The following is a 22516-nucleotide window of genomic DNA, read 5'->3' as shown; positions in this document are numbered from 1 at the left end:
GTTGGGACACAAGGAAACACCAATATACAGTAGTTGTATTCCAGGGGGAATAGAAACACTAGGAAAATTCTGCATGCTTGTGATGCATGAAAGTGAAATGATAACCAGGAAAAGGATGGATGTCACTAGAAGTGCCTATCACTTAATTAACAAGACTAGGGTTATGGTAAGCCTGGAGAACAAGAAGAAGAAGAGTTATGGCGAGACCAGAACCCATCTGGCTATGCCATACACCAAGCCACATAAAATTAAAACCACTTTCCCTGTCTGGATGTTGGGGTGCGACTGGTTCTTGGGGTGGAAGGAGCCAGCCTGGACGTCAGTGCTTCTGGATAGCTAGACTAGTGTGGTCTTGAGCATGATTTTCTTTGGCTTGAGAGCTTGGTGGTAAGTGCATGATCAGCTGTACACACACACATCATTTTCTAATGCACACTACAGTATATGCTTACTGTCATCTGTATTGCTTAAATGTGTGTGTTTGTACTATATCCAATAAGAGTTTTGTTTTTTAATTTGCCCCTATATACAGTACAGTGGATAAAAAGTCACATTGTACACAAGGCTTTGAGAATATACTTTTCAATCTACCCAACCTAACCTAACGGTACACAGTATGCAGTTTTGACAATGGAAAAATGCGCCTTGTCGAACATCTTGTGCACGATGTGACCACACCACTGTAAAACACCTTCAGTAGGAAGAGCTATACTGTATATATTAAAATATATTGGGCTGTTTTACAATGCTTTTTGGATGACACTTAGTATTGGCAAAGGGGACCTCGATAATTTTAACAGACTTTCTGAACCTGAAAATGGTTTACGAATGTAAATTACAGTATGTTCTAGCAACGTATGTTTTTGCTATTTTCAAATGAAGGTATTATTGTTTACCATTGTCAGAGACTGGAAGTCTTTTAAACTACACTTATCTTGACCTCCTAGCCAGCAGCGACAACCCCACCAGAATTCGACCCACGACAGATGACTAACTCTCAGGTTTGGTCAAACCATACAAAATCACTGCAAATTCCCTGTACTGTACAGTACAGTATAGTGTACTTCTTTACATTAGTTTTAAGACTTGCCTGAGATGCTGTGAGTATAATTTTTTTTTTTAAATTGTAGGTTTCCAAAGTACTAAAATGTATATAGCATATACACCAAAATATTGTAAAACTCAATGGATCTTCAAGTAAATAAATATACTGTATTAATACAGTATCAATAGACTGTATCAATATAAAACACAGATTGGATAAAGTATTATTTTTGAACACGTAAGAAGTTTGTGCATTAATGGTGAATCTAAAAATGATTATTTTAGGAGCCATTGTTTTATAAAATGAAACTAAAATGGAAGCTAAAAATGCAACACCTACCTGGAGTTTTGTCACGAAATTAAGTCTCTGGGCACCTCAATGTGTTACCCATTTGTAAGGAAATTTTAATAATATAACTACAGTACATTTGTTATCGACCATATTAAAATTATTTCCATACTATTAGGTAATACCCCAACAATACAGACCTAGCTGCAGGGCGTTTGTTCCTTGGTTGTCCGGAGACTAGTACTCTGGGGTGCCAGAAACAGGCACCAGGCATCTCAATGTTTGGCAGCTCATTTCTTGCAAACTGCTGAGCACTGAGATCTAATATGTATTAATATTAAGATAGCACAGTGTGTTAGTCATGTGTTGGTGGCATTTTTATTTGATTTAGAGATAGTTACTTCATTGTGGTGCCTGAATACCTTTTCCTCGGTGACTAGCCCAGTGAAATTCTACAGTTTATAATGATTTTGTAAAAATTTTAATTCGTTTTTGTCAGGGACAGGAATCATATATATATATATATATATATATATATATATATATATATATATATATATATATAATATACATACATATATACCAGTACATGCACACCTTTCCCAGAATGCAACTGCGCACCAGTTGACTAACTCCTGGGTACCTACAGTATTTACTTCTAGGTGAACAGAGGTATTAGGTGAAGGAAACTTACCCAGCCATTTCTGTCCCGCCTGGGAATCAAGTGAAGGATCTCCAAATTGAGAGTTGAAAATGAAGTCAACCATATCGTATGGCTGCCTGCAAACAAAACAGAACAAATTAATTTACATATAACCACCTAAATTTGATGAACCAAAAAATAACTTCGTAATTATCATAAAAACAATGCACTGACTCATTCATGGCAATAGTAAGTAGGGTTATAGTATTAGGAATGCATGACTTTGAAATTTGCTTGAATGCTACTGTATATACTGTACCATTTTAGCTTGTAACATATAAAATCTTGTATTGCAACAATAATTGTTGTTTGGTAGTTAGAATTTTGAGCTAAACCAAGCTTATTAGAGTCTGAATTGTGGCTTAGTAATGATCTTAGGATGAATGTTTGACTGAATTATGTTAGCTTTGGCACATGTTAAGTGCTATAGTCTATTGCAAAAAATTAGGTATGGTCTGTTTTTGTGTACCTGTATCAATAATTTTTTCTAACTACTTACTGTATTGGATTAAGGAACATATAGATAAAACCAATTACAGTACAGTACTGTACTTCAATAACTTCTGAAAAACTTACCTGGCTTAACTACTTCTGCTGCCAGTATCTTGAGAAAGAGATTACTAAGTGTTACACAATAACCTAGGTACTACAAAAAACCAGGCCTATAATATGGCTCACTCTGTGAGGTGACGATCAGGGAATTGGAAATAAACGACAAAATTGGGGAAAGTTATTGAAAAATTAACTTGCCATTTGTCAGCCATTCTTTTCAGGTTTGCTAATAAAATATTGATCTATTTTGTATGCAACTTAAATACTGTACTGTTCCTTGATTGCCATTTGCCTGTATCTGTGAGTGACTTGGATACAAATGGAAGTGCAAATGGATACCTTACCTAATTTATGGCTGGTAGGTTATGAATTTATCTTTATGATAAATGTAGACCCTATGCATATTTATATAAGTATTATACAGTATTTATAACATGCATTTAATTTTGTCTAGGAAGTACACTTCATTAAAACTTGACTTGGCAGGGTAATGGAGGACTTTTCAATGGTGGCAACTAGAAACTTGCTTATAACGAAAATGGTGATTTTGTGAAGAAAACATAAAAAAAAACATGATTTACTTTGTTAATGGATTGTGATAGTGAAAAATTAAATATACTGTACAGTATCTGAATACGGTTACAGTAATATGCTTCCTTTGCGTACGGGAGATTTCCTTCCTCTGCGATGTGGAGCAAAAATGATTCACCACGGGTAAGTATCTGCCATGCTTGTAAAGTGGACGTCATTCATATGAATTCCTCAAAATTAGTGTAACATTCCTTATGCAATACAGGTACAGTATGTATATTCTGCTTGATTTTCCTATCATTTTAATGTCAATAGCCTATGGAATTATTTTGTCTACATGGGCTGTATGTATTTAGATGAGGGGAATTACTTTTTTTTTATATTCATACTTTTGGAAAAAGTTATACAGTACTGTATAACTGAACAAAAATCAGGGTTTGAAACCGTTGAAAGCACATTTCTGAGCATGGGAGTTGTTTGCACCCCAAGGTAAGATCCTATTTGTCCCTGTTCAGGATCTAGAGCAGTCAAGGCAGGTTGACGCTCCACACTTGTGTTGCAGTTTTTTTTTGTAATAATGCTATGAAAAGCAGTATTCTGTACATATCCTAACTGTACAGTATTTTAATAATTCTCCAACAAGATAGTATTATAGAGTACATATCAGGGAAATTTTTGGTTTAAAAGTACCGTACTGTGGATAAAAAATGCTAATAATTACAGTACTGTAGTTAAAAAGAGGGATAAATCATTATTTTCATAAAAAATAGCATTACTGTAATTACAATTAGGTAATTGGGTTATAAAATTAAAGAGAAAAATAAAAAATGAAAACTCCATCAAAGAATGCGAATGTTTTCTCATCATTGCTCATTTCTAACAGGCTACAATTGACCAAAAAACAGCTGATACTATGTGGCTGCCTGGGAGTTGCCTGCACCGCAGCCATCGCAATTGGCCTTGGCGTTGGTAAGTCTTAATCTAATTATTTTTGTTAAAGGGTCAAGCATTATAGCTACGATCACTGTTGCTAGGATACTATATGTCCTTGTATATTTTTAAGCCACTTCATTAGGTATCTCCAATAGGGATACAGTACTTGTGAATTTTTGTTCTTATGTCTTCTGACATGTTTCTGTTCAAAGTTAATTGCAGTGTAGCTCCTTAGAGTGTACGTTTATGTCTAGGAGTTTCCCTGTGCTAAGTGCTGGTTAAGCCATGCTTTAGAGAGAAAAGTACCAGGCCTCTTGTGTCCCACCCTGACCTACTGCACGTCAGAATCAAACCCTATCATTGCTTGTAATTGTAGCACCATTGATGGCACTACACTTCATGGTACCAGCATCATCTTCAGTGTTTCATCTGCATGTTAATAACACTTTGGCATCCTGATGCCGCAGTTTGTGTCATAAAACCAGAACACGCAGAGTGGGTAATGCCTGGTGCAAATGGCATTGGGCATTAATTTTGTCAGTTTTAATATTAAGTATAAACATTATGAGTGAAAGAGCTTAACATTGGGTTGTGTGCTCACCGGGAATGCCCGACATACCTTTCGGTGTGATTTGGGTGCCCCGCCGTGCATGCCGAAGTATTAATGCAGACATTTTGATGTGCATATCTCAGTAATTTGCCATTTGATTTCCTTATCTATGTCACCAATCTTGCACTGTACTGGTAGGGTCTGTAAACATGCGAGAGTTTCATTGGGGTGTTGACTGGTTTGAGCACCACTAACACTGATATAAAACGGTTCACAATATTTTCAGTAAACAGCACTGAATTTTCAGTATGAAGACTTGAGCAGAACATAGGATTGTTTTTGCATTATCAGTCGGTACATTACTGGTTATCACACAACATCGCTTGATACACAGATCAGCATGCAGCATTTTCATGTTATGTTCACTTTCATTTCCAATGTTATTGATCTTATCTTGGCTCTGATGCACCACACTAACATATTACTGCTTATCAACCATGGTTAAGGGTCTGTATATTTAAAAGAAATGTATAATTAATGTAGGATTCCACACTACACTTAAGTTGGAACACAGAACAGTTGATTGAGGAAGAGTTGGAAGCCATTGTAAATATGAATCCTCGTAAGTAGGATCATTGTAAGTTTGGGAACCCTGTTGTTATTAACATTAACATTGTTTTGTTGAAATTTGTGATGATTTGAATAAATATTAGATATACTGTATATATATATATTTATAAGGTACAATACTGAAATCCATCTAATACATTTCAGGTATTCCACAAGCCAACTCAAGTAACAGTAAAGTACAGGTATGTGTCACTGAAGTTAAGCTAAATTAAATGAACATCCTGATATACTTTATCATAATACTGTATTTATATGCTGTATTATATTTTACTATTAATATTTTTATTTTATATTTATAAATATTTTACTATTTGTACTATTATTATATTTATATTGAATGTGATATTTGTTAAACTGGTTTTCAAATAATCAAGTTTGGCAATGGGTATGTTTGCATTACACTGCCAGGTTAAGCACTATGGTGTCATGCTAGTAATTGGATGGGTTAGCATATGGACACTGGATTTTTCTTGGTTTGATTAGCTTCTATAAGTCACAAACTTTATGGCCCTGACAGGGTATGCCCATCCCCAGATAATAACCTGAATTAGATAGTATAGTAGTGGAAGTATATTTATATCATAGAACTTTACACAGTTCCCATTAATATAATTTTACAGGATCATTGTGATAAAACAGTATACCCGTACATGTAATAAATAAAATAAATAACATTTTAAGTAATTAAACTTAAATTTGTAATTGTGACACACTGTCTGTCAATTCCTAATGCACCTGGGTAGCACAGAATGGTTTGTATCCAAGATTTTATTGGTCAATTTCTTTTAATGTAACAGTTTATATAGAAAACACAGCATTTCATACAGCAACTAATTTATTTTTTCTATTTTAAAATAACTTTATGTAATAAAATTTCAGGCATCGCCTTCTAGATCTGATTCGTTTGAGGGCAACAGTAGGTCCGGTTCAGTAAATGAAATTTACAATTATGAAACGGTGCTTCCTCCGTCACCGACAGAACTTGGAGAGTATGACACTGCAGCTGTTAGTGCTGATGGTCAACCATGTGCACAGATTGCTACGTAAGTTTCTTGGTAGTACAGTTGGATTTGTTCTCAGATGGATCTTGTAGATCTGGCATGATTCCCTAAGATTTAGTAGTCCCAGAGCTTATAGCTTGTGAAGCTACTGAGGAGGCCTTTCTAGAAATTAACATGTAAGCCCTCATGTTTCTTGCCTTCACCCCACTGATCTTGCCCATCTTCACTTCACTGACCTCACCTCTTCCATGCTTTATCTCTATGGTATAAGTTCCAGCATCTATTCAATTTAACAAAGCCCTCTTGGTCAACATGTCATGTACAAATGGTCTCATTTTGGTATTTCTCTTCAATCAAATACAGTAATCAGTTTTTCATGAATCTATCAACCTGAAGTCCTTCCATTTTCCATATTAGGGTCATTGATTTCTTAATTAAATATGATTATACCAGGTAATGTTAATTAGAACCTCGCAAGTAAATTGCTCCAGAACACTGTATAGTATAATATTACATTAAATTCACAACAGGGAAGTACTTCGAAAGAATGGCAGTGCAGCGGACGCAACAATAGCAGGACTGTTCTGTGTGGGAGTGATCAATACTCAGTCTATGGGTCTGGGAGGTGGCTTTCTCTTGACCTACTATGAACGTGCCACAGGCAAAGCATATACCCTTATTGCTAGAGAAAGTGCTGCAGCTGAATCATCTGAAAATATGTATAACGGTAATGAAGACCCAATGCTGAATGGTAAGGATAAACTTTCTTAAACTTTAAAATTATTTTACAAGTTTACAGTTTTGTCAAGGGAAAACATGCTGCTGGTACCAATATGGGTTTATCATTTGAAAATAAATATTACTAGGAGTGGTTGTTTGAGAGCAAGTATATTCTCAAACATGTTAATGAAATGTATTGCTGAAGTGTATTATTCAATTAACAGAAGTGTGTGATTATGGCTTGCCATATTCCAGTAGTAGCCAAGTTACTTTCATTTAGATTTCACTTGTACTCACTTGATAGCTTAATATTTGCTTGTTTATTTTTTCCAGTTCAGCTATACTGTACCACATTTGACTTGTTTGCTGGATACCGCCCTGTGACTTAGTCATTTTTATTTGTGGTAGCTTATCTGTGTGTCTTACAGTCATATCGCTAATTTTTCAATTGCATATTAAGCAGACTGACCGCTGCTTTTATAAAACTTCCTCTGATATCACTTCATCATAGTCTTAATTGTCACATCAGCGTAATTAGGTTGCCATATTCCATGGAAGGGCATCGTCAGGTACAGGAAACTTAGTCTGCAGAAGGCACCAGATGAATCCTTAGGCATATATAGGCAAGCAGGTATAACCTGTGACCACTATCCTCGAAGAACTGGGATCTTTAATCCCTCCCTCAACCCAACAGCCAGACAGTGGTAAAACTAAGAAATTTTACACCAGAAACCTGGCACAAAAGTCATGGAAGCAGCTAGATTTTGATCTAAGGAAGTGACCAAGAGGTTTAAGGTAGTAGAATATAGATGTAAAACTCCTTTATGAGCATGCCACTCACTTCATCCCTCCAGCATGGGAGAGACTAAGTGGTATGCTTGGAATGGAGCTTATTTGTATGCTGGTTTTTCTGTATTGTATACTGTCCTTATATATATAATTATTTCATAATTGTTCTTAATGAGATTTTATACATTTGTTATATCCCAGATAACTGAGAAGGAAGTGATTTGTTAGTGATTATTGTTAAAATTCCTTTTCATAATTTTTTCATGGCAAGTTCAGTGAGGCGAGACGTATTACAAATGCACAAGGAATCTTTTTATTTTAAGTGCTCCCTATAATGTATATATTATTACACATGTAAATTGTGAATATTGCAACCTCAGAATCACTGACCAATTTTAACTCCCTTTACAATCAGCCAAAGGCAAATGGTGGGCAAATAAGAGACCAAGTTTGAAAGGTGAGTTTTATCATGTTACTTCTGATGCACAGCTTTTGACAGCGGGCTTTATTAATAACTGCAAGTGCAAGAAGCATGGATGAAAGCAAAGACTTGATGTAGTTAATGCATGACCTTAATATTGAAGTTTGGGGTGATGATGGTAAATGGCATGTCTTTTAAATAATTAAAATTTTTCCTATCTTTGATGATAGTCTTAATGCATGCCTTTGTAGCTTACAATGTAATTACAATACAGTATTTGCATTAAGTTATTAGTCTTGCATAGCCTTAATAGAGAGGACCGAGCATGTTTAGTGTATGCATCAGATGCTGTTTATCTATTTAAAAGTAATGTAGTTTAATTGTCTTCAGGTGATGCTGTCCATTTGATATTATGCTGTATGATTGTGATAGTCATAACAGTTTGGGCAATAACTTTGGTTCACTCTAATATATCTTTGTCTTTTCTTATGGTGACATTTCATCTGAATCATAAAGTCCTTTGAAAAATTTAATTAATATAATTAAAAAAAAAAGTTCGCTTATTTATGCTTTATTGGCTTAACTGATGCTCTAGTTGACAAGTTTTTGGAACATACTTCCACCCTGAGAAAAAATATATGAAAAATTGTTGCAAACTTGTACTCACCTAGTTGTGTTTGCGGGGGTTGAGCTCTGGCTCTTTGGTCCCGCCTCTCAACCGTCAAACAACTGATGTACAGATTCCTGAGTCTACTGAGCTCTTGTCATATCTACATTTGAAACTGTGTATGGAGTCAGCCTCCACCACATCACTTCCTAGTGCATTTCATTTACTAACTACTCTGACACTGAAAAAGTTCTTTCTAATGTCTCTGTGGATCATTTGGGTACTCAGCTTCCACCTGTGTCCCCTTGTACGTGTGCCACCCATGTTAAATAATCCATCCTTGTCCACCCTGTCAATTCCCCTGAGAATTTTGTATGTGGTGATCTTGTCTCCCCTAGTTCTTCTGTCTTCCAGCGACGTGAGGTGTAGTTCACGTAGTCTGGCCTCAACTCGTGCCTCTTAGTTCTGGGACTAACCTAGTGGCATACCTCTGAACTTTTTCCAGCTTAGTCTTGTGCTTGACTAGGTACGGACTCCATGCTGGGGCTGCATACTCCAGGATTGGCCTTACATATGTTGTATACAAGGTTCTGAAGGATTCCTTACACAGGTTTCTGAAAGCAGTTCTGATGTTAGCCAGCCTCACATAGGCCGCTGATGTTATTCTTTTGATGTGGGCTTCAGGAGACAGGTTTGGCGTGATATCAACTCCCAGATCTTTCTCTCTGTCCGTTTCGTGAAGGACTTCATCTCCCATTCGGTATCCAGTGACTGGCCTCCTAGTTTCATTACCTTACATTTACTTGGGTTGAACTTTATAAGCCATTTGTCGGACCATTCCTTCAGTTTGTCTAGGCCATCTTGTAGCCTCATACTATCCTCCTCTGTCCTGATCCTCATAATTTTCGTGTCATCAGCAAACATCGAGAGGAACGAGTCAATTCCTTCTAGAAGATCATTTATGTATATCAGAAACAGTATAGGTCCAAGGATTGATCCCTGTGGGACTCCACTGGTGACTCCCCGCCACTCCGAGACCTCACCTCTCACGGTGACTCACTGTGTCCTGTTGCTTAGGTACTCTCTTATCCAGTGGAGTACCTTCCCTTTCACTCCTGCCTGCATCTCCAGTTTGTGCACTAGTCTCTTATGTGGTACTGTGTCAAAAGCTTTCTGGCAGTCCAGAAATATGCAGTCTGCCCAGCCCTCTCTCTCTTGCCTGATTTTTGTTGCCTGGTCATACAACTCAATTAATCCTGTTAGGCATGATTTGCCATCTCTGAACCCATGTTGATGTTGTGTTACAAAGTTCTTTTGCTCCAGATGTTCCACTAGCTTTTTTCGCATAATGCATTTTTCGCATGTGTATGGTGCCATCTTGTGTACGATGCCAACTTGTGTATGATGCCAGGCACAGGCTTCCTGTCCCCAGCCGTGTATGCCCTTATTCATCTATTATCTATGAAATACTTAGTTCGTAGTATTTTGCAAGAAATGTTTCTGGGTAGATTTTAAATTCTTAGAATCTTTTTTTTATATTCAGAAAATGTTTTGTTGTATTTTTTTACTAACCCTCTAAATATGTGTAAATTTTTTCAAATACAGTATAACTTAAATAAGATAACAAAAATGTGTATTATCATTTTGGATTGTGGTATACGAAGTTTCAGACTCGCATGCTACCACTTCACCGTAATACTATATTACATATACTGTATTTATAACCTTATTTGTATCCTCTGTGTTATACCCTTGTGTCCATTTGTATACTTCAATCATATCACCCCTTAGACTTCATGTTTGTAGTACTGTATATGTAAATTAACCTTTTGTAATTTCTTCATAAGGAAGAGTTCAAATTCTTGGAATTAGCTTTTGTTATTCTTCTCAGTACACACTCGGGTGAATTTGTCCATTTTATAGCACCGAATCCAAAACTGAACTGCACAATCTAAATGAGATCTAAAAAGATGAAGCTGTAGGATAATATTAAATGTTTATTGCTAATACTGTACTTGTAGAAATATATACTAGTATCCTGTTTACTTTACATCTATTTATGCATTGTATGCATAGATAATGTTATACATTTCTGTTCTACAGGTGGCTTAGCAGTAGCTGTGCCTGGCGAGCTGCGTGGCTACAAGAAGTTATATGACAAATTTGGGGGAAAAATTCCCTGGGCTGACCTAATAGAGCCTACAATAAAGCTGTGCGAAGATGGTCATAAAGTCAATTGGCACATGGCAAGGGCATTGAAGAGTACTGAGGATAGCATAAAGAACGAGCCAAGCATGAGGTGTGTGGTTGAAACCCTTCATGGGATTTTAGTAAATTTATATATTTTGCAGTGTATTTGTATATCTTTACTAATTTGGTCTGTATTGGCAATCTTTATATGGATGAAAGTAAGTGATCAGCATCAGCTGTTTTATACTTATTGGTTCAGAGTTGTATCTCGGTTATTAAGTTCATATTTTGTGTCTATTACAATCTGTAGTAGATGCATCATGTTCTTGTGATTTTATTGTGCTCAGTATTGACAATAATAATACTAATATTATTATAACTGAGAAAAATCAGTCGGAGAAATGCGGGAATTTGGACCAGCATTCTAGTGAATATCAGACACTTGCATTATCCCACTCGGCCATGATAGGACAAAAGCAATTCAACCCTGGTATTCACTAGCATATTGGTTCAAATCCATGCATAGTTCCAAATGATTTTCTCATTGATTTATCATGCTGCTGTGATTTCTTTGTAGTATCATCATTGTCTTACATAAATTTAGAATATCAAACTTTCCTTCCTTTAAAAAGTTCACCTCCTCTAGCTTCTGTTCCTCATTTATACCTCTTAACATTCTAGACACCCATACTACAATGCTATTATTATTATTATTATTATTATTATTATTATTATTATTATTATTATTATTATATACAAACTTGCTTTTGCTGTATGGGACCTGGGCAATTGCAGTTCTCAGATCCAAGGCATTGCATTTAGTGGAGAGAATTTTAGTGGAAATGAATTCCCAGCCCAATTTATCCACCTCTATAATGCATTAGTGTGCTTCAAGAGTGAGCAGTTTGATCCTGGGTTCGGAATCCTGACCAGGGAGGGGATTGACTACGCACCAATCTCTAAAGTTTTGTGCTGTGCATTACATGTATATTAATTTATTACCTTTGCAATTCATGTATTGGAGTTAAGTGCATAATTTTATAAAATATAAAATTACATTCTTATATACAGTACTGTATTTCCATTATGCTTATTTGATAATGTTATTTGCCTTTGTTTCTGTCTCCAGTGTATTTATCAATCCTGATACTGGTAATGTGTATGAGGAGGGGGACATCCTGAAAAGACCACAGCTAGCGAAGACGCTAAGAGTAATTCAGGATGATCCTGATGCCCTTTATACCGGCCAATTGGCTGACCAACTAATCCAGGACATCCAGAGCTTTGATGGCATTATCACTACTCAAGATCTGCGGGACTACAAGTTAGTAATAGTAACATTTAATAATTTCATTACTGGAAGTTGTAATAGGCATATACTCTCATAGCTTAGGTCAAATTTAGTATGTAAGTTAATTTAAGGAAGGTTTGCTGGAGAGATTGACTACACTTTAATGCATGGAAGTTAAACTTGTCCTCATATGCTTTAAACATTTTAAGAAACGTAGTATGTGATTACATACTATTACTACATTACTGAAAAAAAGCAGAGAAATTGTTTGGAAATCCAGATTATTCAGAAAGTTGGATCAGTTCAAGAATGATATGAACCAGATTTTCAAGGGTGCACTGTGTATAATAAATATATATATATATATATATATATATATATATATATATATATATATATATATATATATGTATATATATATATATATATATATATGTATATATATATATATATATATATATATATATATATATATATATATATATAATATTATAAAACGGGCAACATATATTCAAGAGGTAGTAGAGGACTGATGGAGGGCACTAAAAAAGAGGGCACTAAAAAATATTGAGGTACTGTATTAAAAAATATTAAAAAAAAAATGCACCAGCTGGGATAGTATGAAACGATAGACTGGCAGAAGTTTTAAATTGGGTTGCTGCTATGTACTACTAATACAAATTTTTGTTTTATAGTGCACAATGGAAAGATGCAACAAATGTCAGCATTCATCATGGTAACCTCACTCTGTATTCTGTGCCACCACCTGGCTCAGGCCTTATTTTGAGCTATATCCTTAATATTTTGGACGAGTACGACATCACTCCGGAGAGTATGAATGAAGAAAACGCCATTACAACCCATCAGCGCATCACTGAGGCCATGAAGTATGCATATGCTATGAGGACAGAACTGGGAGATGCTGACTATGTGGATATGACTAAAGTAAGATTTGGGTGATATGGTTTTGTAAAATATTCTGCATATACAGTACAGTAGTATAATACACTGTTCTATGTGAGGATGTAAGCCTATGGGAAAATATAATTAAACTTCAGAAACAATAATTTTATTGCAGAATTTTTTTTTACACTATTCTCTAACTGCTTAATTGTGCCTTGACTTTCCATTGCATCTTTTTTACACATCCTATCATATTTCTCACTCCGGTATGTTGTAATTTTATTGTATATTTTTGTAACCTGACTTTCCAGTATATTTTGTGTGTATATTATAAGATCTCTCTCATCTCCATTCTAAGAAGTACAGCTTAAATACTTTAAAGTGCTTCCATTAGTTTAAGTGCTTCACTTGATCCAGCTGAGATGCACCCCCCACAACAAGATGACTAACTCCTGAGTACCTACTTACTGCTAGGTGAACAGGGAGAATTAGGTGATAGGAAAAGCGCCCAACCATTTCTGTCCGTCCGGAATTTGAACCTAGAATTCTCGATTGTCAGTCGAGAACGAACCCGACTGCACAGTAGTACTGGGACCCTCATGGAAATATACCCAGTATGTTTCCAGCCTTCCAGAGTGAGGGCCTCACCAGCCTATGTGAAAATGTAAAATTGTGTTTTAATGATATTACTGTATATTAAATACTGTATGTGCAATATGTATATCACAGCATTATCTAGTAAATAATTTATTTTACAGCTGACATATAATTTGACCTCTGATGCCCTTGCCAAAAGCATTCGTAATCAGATATTGGATAATCAAACATTCCAAGACCCAGCGCATTATGGTGCTGTCACTGCTGTTAATGATGATCACGGTACTGCTCAGTTTCTCTCTCCTAGCTCCTAATGGTGATGCAGTATCTGTTACCAGCACCATCAACTTATAGTAAGTTATATATTTTGTTTACTTGCATCTCAACTTTAAATGCAGTATATGTATGTTTTTATGCAGTGACAGTGACTAATGACATGTGGGCACCTTCTATATACAGTACGTGTACACAAAGTCACATTTGTTCTTCCCTAAGAATGGAAAAAGTACCGGTAAGTTTACTGCACTTTATTTTTCTGAAGGTTTTTGACTTGGACTAGTGGACTCGTAATTATTGTTTGTGTTAAGAATTCTGTTAATGTCGTGTGAAGTCATAAAAGCTGAATTTCATTAAATATTCCATAGTTTTGTTCGAGGGTACCCAAATTATAGCTTTAAATGCAAGAAATATCTACATTTGAGGGTATTAGTGGCTGAAGCCAAGAGCACCCGCTTCTGCTCAAGAGGATGCTGGTTGAGTTCCACACTAGATTAGTGGTTTGCATTTATTTCTCCCCATAGTAAAGCTTTAGATACATTAACTGCATAGAAGTACAATGCAGTACTGTATATCTAAATTTACTAATAATGTTCAATACTTTTCATTAAAGTAGCTTTGTACATTCTACCATACCTCTGGCTCTGGTAAGGTGATATTTCAATATCAGGATTTTAAACAGATTTTTCTAGTACTGTATATTTTTTTTGTAGATTATTATATTTCCTTCTCACCTGTGTTCCAAAGGAATATTTTTGTGGAATTTTAAGCATTCTAAATAGTTTTTGTTTGAAAAAGTGGATATGGATAGTAAGTTTTATCTGACATTCTCAAGATCAGCAGCTTTGTTAAAAAAGTTGTGCTTTAAGTATACATCATAATTTCAGTGATGACAGAGCCTAGTGTATCTTAAAAATATTATCATTGCTTTAATTGTCAAATATCACTCACTTTAGCTTTGGTGCTGGGATCCGATCTGTTCAGACTGGTATTGTACTCAATGATGAAATGGATGACTTCTCTGCTCCTAACATCACCAATTATTTTGGGATTCCTCCATCACCATCAAACTTCATAAAGCCAGGTGTGTAATAGTAGTAATATTCGGTGATAGTATTATATAAATTACTATTTTCTGGGCTACAAGATCATACAAAGACAGGATAATATGTGTATTAATTTTTTTTAGCACATTTTCACTTGGCCTCACTTTGTATTTCTTAATTTGATGGTCATGAATTTCCTTGCAAAACACATCATGAAACCAGAAAGAAATATGTCCTGTGAAACCATGCATTCTTTGTGTTATAATATTTCAATGCCAGATTGTTCGAGCAGTGTTGCAAGGCTCTTGATTTCTTGGATTTGCCAACAGTTGCAAACATGATTGTGTGTGTGTGTGTGCCGCATTATTGGTGCACACCATTGCTGACAGCCTGTCCTTGTTCATCATATACCCTGATATACGACCCTCACTCCTCAGAGCTAGCTTTTTTTTCAGGCATACTCCTCCAATACATCTCAGTTTCATCACTGTTATAGATTTGATATGCATATCAATTATTAGAAAAAAATATATGTTCTTAATTTATGTATAAATGGTTCAACACCGCTCATATCTGCACTCAATTTTTTACTGCCATGAAATTATTGAAAAATTTATTGCCATGAAATTTCATATTGCAAGGCTGATTGCAAACCTCCTTGCAGGAATTATTATTTCTGCCCTGCAATTGTCACACCAGCTGTATGGTGCTTTGCAAACCACTTGGATGTAGCCTCATCCAACTGTGTTATTGTGTGCAGGCTTCAAAGATTTTCTATTGCACCCTCTACTAGTGCTTTCACCCTCACTCTCACTTGTTGCTATGTATTTCATGTATTCATCTTTATTCTAAATTTTGCCTGAAACGCTTTGCATAATAGTAGCTTGATTAGTACAGTGGTACCTCGGGTTACAAACGTCCCTGCTTACGAACTTTTCGGGTTACGAGCTTGATTTGTTCAGAAAATTTGAATCGGTATACGAGTTTGTTGATACGTCGACCTAGTGTGTGGTGGCATGGCAATCGCGCCTCAGTTTACCAGTGCCTCGTGCCCAGTGACTATCCCGCCTAAATTCTTCACAAGAATTTATATCTTTTTGTCAGACTTTTGGCCATTTGAACATAAAAGTTATTATATATCTCACCATGGGTCCCAAGAAAGCCAGTGGTAAGGTTCAAGGCAAGAAATCACATGTGAGAATGACCATAGAGGAAAAACAAGAGATCATTCGTAAGCATGAAAATGGTACTCGTGTCGTTGAACTAGCTAGGCAGTACAACAAATCTTCAGGGGAGGAAGAGGAGGCAGTAGAGAATGTCCCTTCCTCATTAATTAAGAAAATGTGTGCAGGATGGGAAGGACTGCAAAGTTTTGCTGAAAAGAATCGCCCAGATAAAGCTGCAGTAGGCCGTTGCATTGATCATTTTAATGACAATGTGATGCCTCACTACAGACAAATGTTGCAAAGAAGGGGAAAAACAATATTCAATGGAACGTTTCCTTATGAGAAAAGTGAGAAAATCAAGCAGGGTGCCACAACCAGGACCTAGTGGTATGCAGGCAAAACGTGCCACAGAGTGCACTCCAGAGAAATCTTCACTGCCTGATGTTATAATGGAAGGGGACTCTACTTCCAAACAGTAACACCTCTCCTTCCCCCTCCAAACCATCTTTCATACGCCAACAGGAGTCATCAGCAAGGGTAAGTGATAACTTGAACATACTTTTGTAGTGAAGATTTGGGTGAATTAGGTATAAAATTTACTTTGAAGTGATGTTTTTGGGGAGTCAGGAACGGATTAATTCATTTCCCATTATTTCTTATGGGGAAATTCGCTTCGGTTTACAAATTTTCGGGTTACGAACCATCTCCAGGAATGGATTAAATTCTTAAACTGAGGTACCCCTGTACTGTACTATGCACAGTTTGAAGGCTGCCCATACATTAGCATTAAGAATTACCTAATTGCCCAAGATATTCAATCCTGTTTTATCATTTTCATACTTCCACACATAACAAAGTGAAAGTTAAGCAAAATTGTTTGATTTCCTCATTCAATAGTGTAAACTAATTTACTCTAAAAATGATGCTAACAATGATAATGATTATAAACTCAATGTTAAGATTAAAATGTTTTGTCAGGGAAGCGGCCTGTCTCGTCTATGTGCCCATCAGTGTTAGTGGACTCAAATGGAGATGTTCGCTTAGTTCTTGGTGCAGCTGGAGGAAGCAAGATCCCTTCAGCTGTTGCATGGGTTTCCTTACGCAATCTGTGGTTGAATGAGACTATCAAGGAAGCTGTGGATGCACGCAGAATTCACCACCAACTTTTTCCAATGATATTCAGCTATGAGAATGGAACATCATCAGTAAGTTTTGAATCTTAATATTCATAATTAAGTGAATACATAGTTTACATCCTAATTCTGCATAATGGGATTTAACATCTGCTTATACATGGGATAAATCTTTAGATTGGATAGTATTTCAGCTTAGAGTGGTCATGATAACTTCTGTGCTTTATTGCATTATATTTTCTGAGATAAAACTTCTTGGTCGTTACACTGTAGCTTGGGCAATGTCCAGTTCTTCCTAGAACATGATCTAAATCCCACCTGGCCAGTACAACTTTTCATCCCCAGTGCAGCAAAGATATTTTTAAACTTCCCTCACTATACCATAAGTAAAGAAAAGAAAAAAATTGATAATTTTTATTTCAATCTGGAAATACCTTCTAAAAGGCTCAATCTTCTATACTCAAAATACTTCCTTCATACAATACTTTAATTCAATTAGACACCAAGTATTCTTCTGTTATAAAACTACTAGTTGGCCACTACACCAACCCTCTCCCAGATATCACTACCCAAATTGTTAACACTAAAATATTTGCCTCATGCCAGACTGTAAATGTCCTGGGCCACTTAAAACCCCCGCTCAGTGATGCCTAAAATGTTTATACTCTCTATATGTTTTCCAAGTTATTCTTTAGGTTATAACTATACATTTTTTTTTTCAGAATGTTTGCAAATGGATGTTCTAGAGTATAGATGCAAAAATAAAAGGTGTATTGATAATGGATTACACACGATGGCACTAAATATACAAATGTTTATGAATCTTTCAACAATCCTCATTTATTTCTGTGCTGTAAGAAAGAGGCATTTTCGTCTGAACTTCCCTTTTTTCTGTACTTCTACATGCAGTGTTATCAAGATGTAATATGGCCAACAGATCACAAAGGTTATTGAAGGAGCAAAAGCATTTAGAGCAACAACACCACAGCTCAAATGATGACGTGTCCTTCTGAAGTCGAGTCATTCAATCTAGCATTTTGTCGGTGCCATGGTCAAGTCCAGGCCAGATGGCATAGGGAAGATACCAAGGGAACCTTACTTAGAACTTTAGCTTAGAGTTCATAAGAAAAGCAATTTTATAAGCATATACTTGGTTGCTCGACACCATCCTTCCTTCCATGTCATTCCTATGCTTCCTTATCTTGAGGTTATCTTGAGATGATTTATGGGCTTTTAGTGTCCCCGCGGCCCGGTCCTCGACCAGGCCTCCACCCCCAGGAAGCAGCCCGTGACAGCTGGCTAACACCCAGGTACCTATTTTACTGCTAGGTAACAGGGGCATAGGGTGAAAGAAACTCTGCCCATTATTTCTCGCCGGCGCCTGGGATCGAACCCAGGACCACAGGATCACAAGTCCAGCGTGCTGTCCGCTTGGCCGACCGGCTTGGTGGAAGTTCTCTCTTAGTCTAGAATTCAGGCAGAAAGTGGGTTGGTTAGGCTGACAGTCTCTTTTATGTTGGTCTCTGCATGTGTTGGCAGTTGGTTGTAACCTAGTGGATTTACCTGAGAGCTGCTATCTTTAGTGGCTTCAACAAGAACAGAAAGCCATCAGCTTCTCAAACATGACTTCCCTTTGCTCCCAACTATTCCTGAGAATATATTCCTGTTGATTTTTTATCTGGAATACTGTCTTGGTGGCATTTAAGGCTTCAGTGAGGGTACAGCTCGGCAATCTCAGTGTAGCAAAGTTTTGCATGGAAAGGCTTTCGAGTTTATGTAAAACTTTCCAGTCTACATTCTGGACTGAAGTGTCCTCGAGTGTGTCCCTAGTACCATCATGACCCACCTGGGACACCCAGTACACAAATGGCAGTTCCTAACCAGAGGTCAGCAGGATCTTACCTTAGGGAGCAACTGAGTGTATTACTCGCAAATGTGTTTTTCATTTTCATTACACTCAAACCATGTATTTTGTTTACCTTTTTCAGCAATTTGTGTAATGTATTGGCTTTTACTTGCCCGAAGATACTCTATCGTGTTAACATTTATACTCATCACTTACAATTTTAATTTCAATTAGAATTATATGAGGAGCAAATGTCATAGAGAGTACTTACAGTATTCTCTATAACATAAATTTTTTATTTTGCAGGAAATTGTTACTGGTATGCATGATATTGGTCATGAGACACAGATGTTTGGCATAGGAGGGTCTGTGGTTTGTGCCATCTCCCGTGAACGCAATGGGAAAATCTATGCTAACTCCGATTTTAGAAAAGCAGGTGAAGTTGATGGATTTTAAATTATTTAGCTGTTTGATGGTAACTGTATTTATTGTTCAAATTATTTAAAGCAAATTATATATATTGTATAATTAAACTAATTCTGTTTTAGGTCATTTTGAACTAGAACTTGAATGAATTTATTTTTGTAATATTGATTAAAGCTCTTAATATTGTAAGAATTTTCAAATAAATATGTAGAGTATCTGTAATAATTTGCTAATGTCATAACAATAGGCTTCTAGAAGCTCAGCAGTAGTATAATGAGAGGCCCGCTATGGAGGATCAACAATATTGTACTGTTTTTAAAAGGGTTTCTCAAACAGTTGCAGCATTACCAATTACAAATAAATATTTTGGTGTTTAAATAAATATGAAAAACTATTTTATGAAAATTTGTAAATAAAATTTTAATTTAAATTATTGATGAAAAGGTAGATTTTATCATTAATAAAGTTAATTAAATAAATATGTTTTATCAACACTCATATGTGAGCCACCAAAACTTTATATGAAATTATGCATAATTTTTATATATAATAAATTATACATATGAAATTGCATAATTTGTAAATGCATTTTATTTATTTCCATGCTACTGAACCCAACCACTCGGCCTGGATGGTAGAGTGGCGGTCTCGCATCTAGCGGGTTGGCATTCAATCCCTGACTGTCTCAGTGGTTCAGCACCATTCCTTTCCTCTGTCCTATACCAAATCCTTACCCTCATATTCTTTCTAAGTGCTATATATTCATATTGGCTTATCACTTTCTCCTGATAATTGCCATACTACTTGTTGGTGGACTATGTGGTGCTATCGTGACTAATCCAGGTAGTTGTATAATTATAACCCTTCATATTTTAAAATACAGTGTAAATTATCTTAAATTATCTTGTATGAAACATTGAAATTATATTTTTACAAGTACTCATACAGGTATTATGTAAAAATATATTTTAAAATTGTAAATTATTGAATTAAATTATGAAGTACAACTTTGTTCTAGATATAAACCACCTTGTGAAACCCTTGTGCATTGAAGGTTATTGGTTTGGTGTTATGGGTTTATAAAGCAATTATCGTTAGGCCAGGACATTTACTTTGAGTATTTTCATTGTGTGTTCTCTCCAGAGACTTCTTGTCAGCCTGCCAGATTTGCTGTATGTCTAGTGAGAGTTCCCATGAAGGACAAAGATACCTAGTGTTAAAGGAACATATATATTGATAAATAATATATTGTATATAGTTTGTACATCAAACCCTGAACATTGACAGCAGAAGCATTTGGTGTATAAAATCACTTTAACTATTACTTCATTACTGTATTAACTGTTCAAATTAAATTACATCTTAGTATAATAATAAAAATAATGCTGATAATTATATTATTATTACATATTATTATTATTATTATTATTATTATTATTATTATTATTAAGACTCTTGCTCTGATACTCTTGAAATACATCAAAAGCAAAATAATAAGTAAATGGTTTAGGTGGCAAAGATCAGTTTACAGGTGGACCAAGCAGGGCATCTAGTCTCACGGACGACTGCCACTGTCTGTGGCACTCGTGACTTATTATGGTAGGGTGAAAGGAAACGAGCGGGGTAGGTAGTTACTGCTAATGATTGGTGTTTTAGGCATTTTTAGTAACCACAAGAACAGAATCTGTATCAGTTTGTGTGCTAAATATCCATACAATCTTAGCTACAGTACTTTGCTTACAGCAATATAAAATACTCTTAGCTCGTATAGCAAATATAACAGTCGTAACCGGGGCAGCAGTACGTTACAATAGTCCTGATGCCCTCCTGTTATCATGTAACATGCCGCACATGGTGATGAAGGATGTATATATTATGTTGGTTCAATTAATATGTTGCAATACTTTTCAAAATGTGTGTTTCATGAAAAAAAAAATTTTTACTTGAAATAGTTTATCCCAGTATTGTATGTGTCTATGGGGCAAAGTTTTACTCTCAGTTATGACCATTTGTTGGTTATAACTTCATTTGAGTGCTCATCTTTTAAAAATAATTAGGTTTGTGATATGGTTCAATCAACAACTAATCCTGAGACTTTCAAATAATTGTGATTGTATTGAAATCTTGCCACTTTTGTTATAGAAACAAGTCGATAGATTAAGTGCACAGTAATTTGTCAGGGAGTCTGGTGCAGATTTAGTATACAATAATTTATACTTTGAGATTCATCTACATTAGTTGATGCACCAATTTGTGAAATATACATGAATTTAAATTACCCACAATTTGTTGTCTCTAATATTCTTGTATAAACTACCTTAACTTTTTTTAAATTTTAGTGAATGCATAATGTGAAGCTTTATAGCAAATTGTTGATATTTATGTGCAGCTTATCCCGATCTGCACGGCAGACCTTGATTTTTATGCACTGTATCAATAAATATGATGAAAATTAAAGTTCTTATATTTTTGTTTTTAATTATTAATAATAAACATTTTCTATATAAGTAAAGTTTCAGTAGAATATATACAAAAGTTTCTAGCACAAATGATTTAATTTTCATTGTTTGCAATACTCTACTACCTTACTAGTTTAGGAATTATGGCAGTGTTGATTTATAGTTTTTCTTTCAAATTTTGTATAAAGTTAGTGATCTCTTCAAAACATATTTAAACTAAGTGCTGATCATGTTGAGAAATAGCAAGTTGAGAATAAACTCTTATTAGGAGATATTTTGACTCTTAAGGGCCTTGTCAAGCCAATTTATGGTAATTTGTGATTAGATGTTCTTGCAAGCAAAATATTAAATTTTATTAAAATCTACATCTTGGCTTAGTATTTCCTTACATCATAAATGTGAGACAACCTCTT

General features: G+C 35.5%; 1 protein-coding gene across 1 annotated transcript; it reads left to right on the top strand.

The window, feature by feature from the left end:
* The first annotated feature begins 3078 nt into the window (after positions 1 to 3078).
* LOC123761037 (scoloptoxin SSD14) lies at positions 3079 to 22468 on the top strand. The gene is given in 14 exon segments (XM_045746888.2): positions 3079 to 3302; positions 4003 to 4088; positions 5377 to 5414; positions 6112 to 6275; positions 6764 to 6984; positions 8158 to 8199; positions 10874 to 11069; positions 12090 to 12284; positions 12947 to 13196; positions 13913 to 14044; positions 14046 to 14104; positions 14984 to 15111; positions 17218 to 17444; positions 19525 to 22468. Coding segments are annotated over 14 exon segments (1953 nt in total). The 5' UTR covers positions 3079 to 3237; the 3' UTR covers positions 19675 to 22468.
* Positions 22469 to 22516: the final 48 nt, after the last annotated feature.

The sequence above is a fragment of the Procambarus clarkii genome, chromosome 41, assembly GCF_040958095.1.
Source record: "Procambarus clarkii isolate CNS0578487 chromosome 41, FALCON_Pclarkii_2.0, whole genome shotgun sequence".
Classification (NCBI taxonomy): domain Eukaryota; kingdom Metazoa; phylum Arthropoda; class Malacostraca; order Decapoda; family Cambaridae; genus Procambarus; species Procambarus clarkii.
The sequence above is the reverse complement of the archived record's forward strand: the minus strand, read 5'-3'. Positions and strand labels throughout refer to the sequence as shown.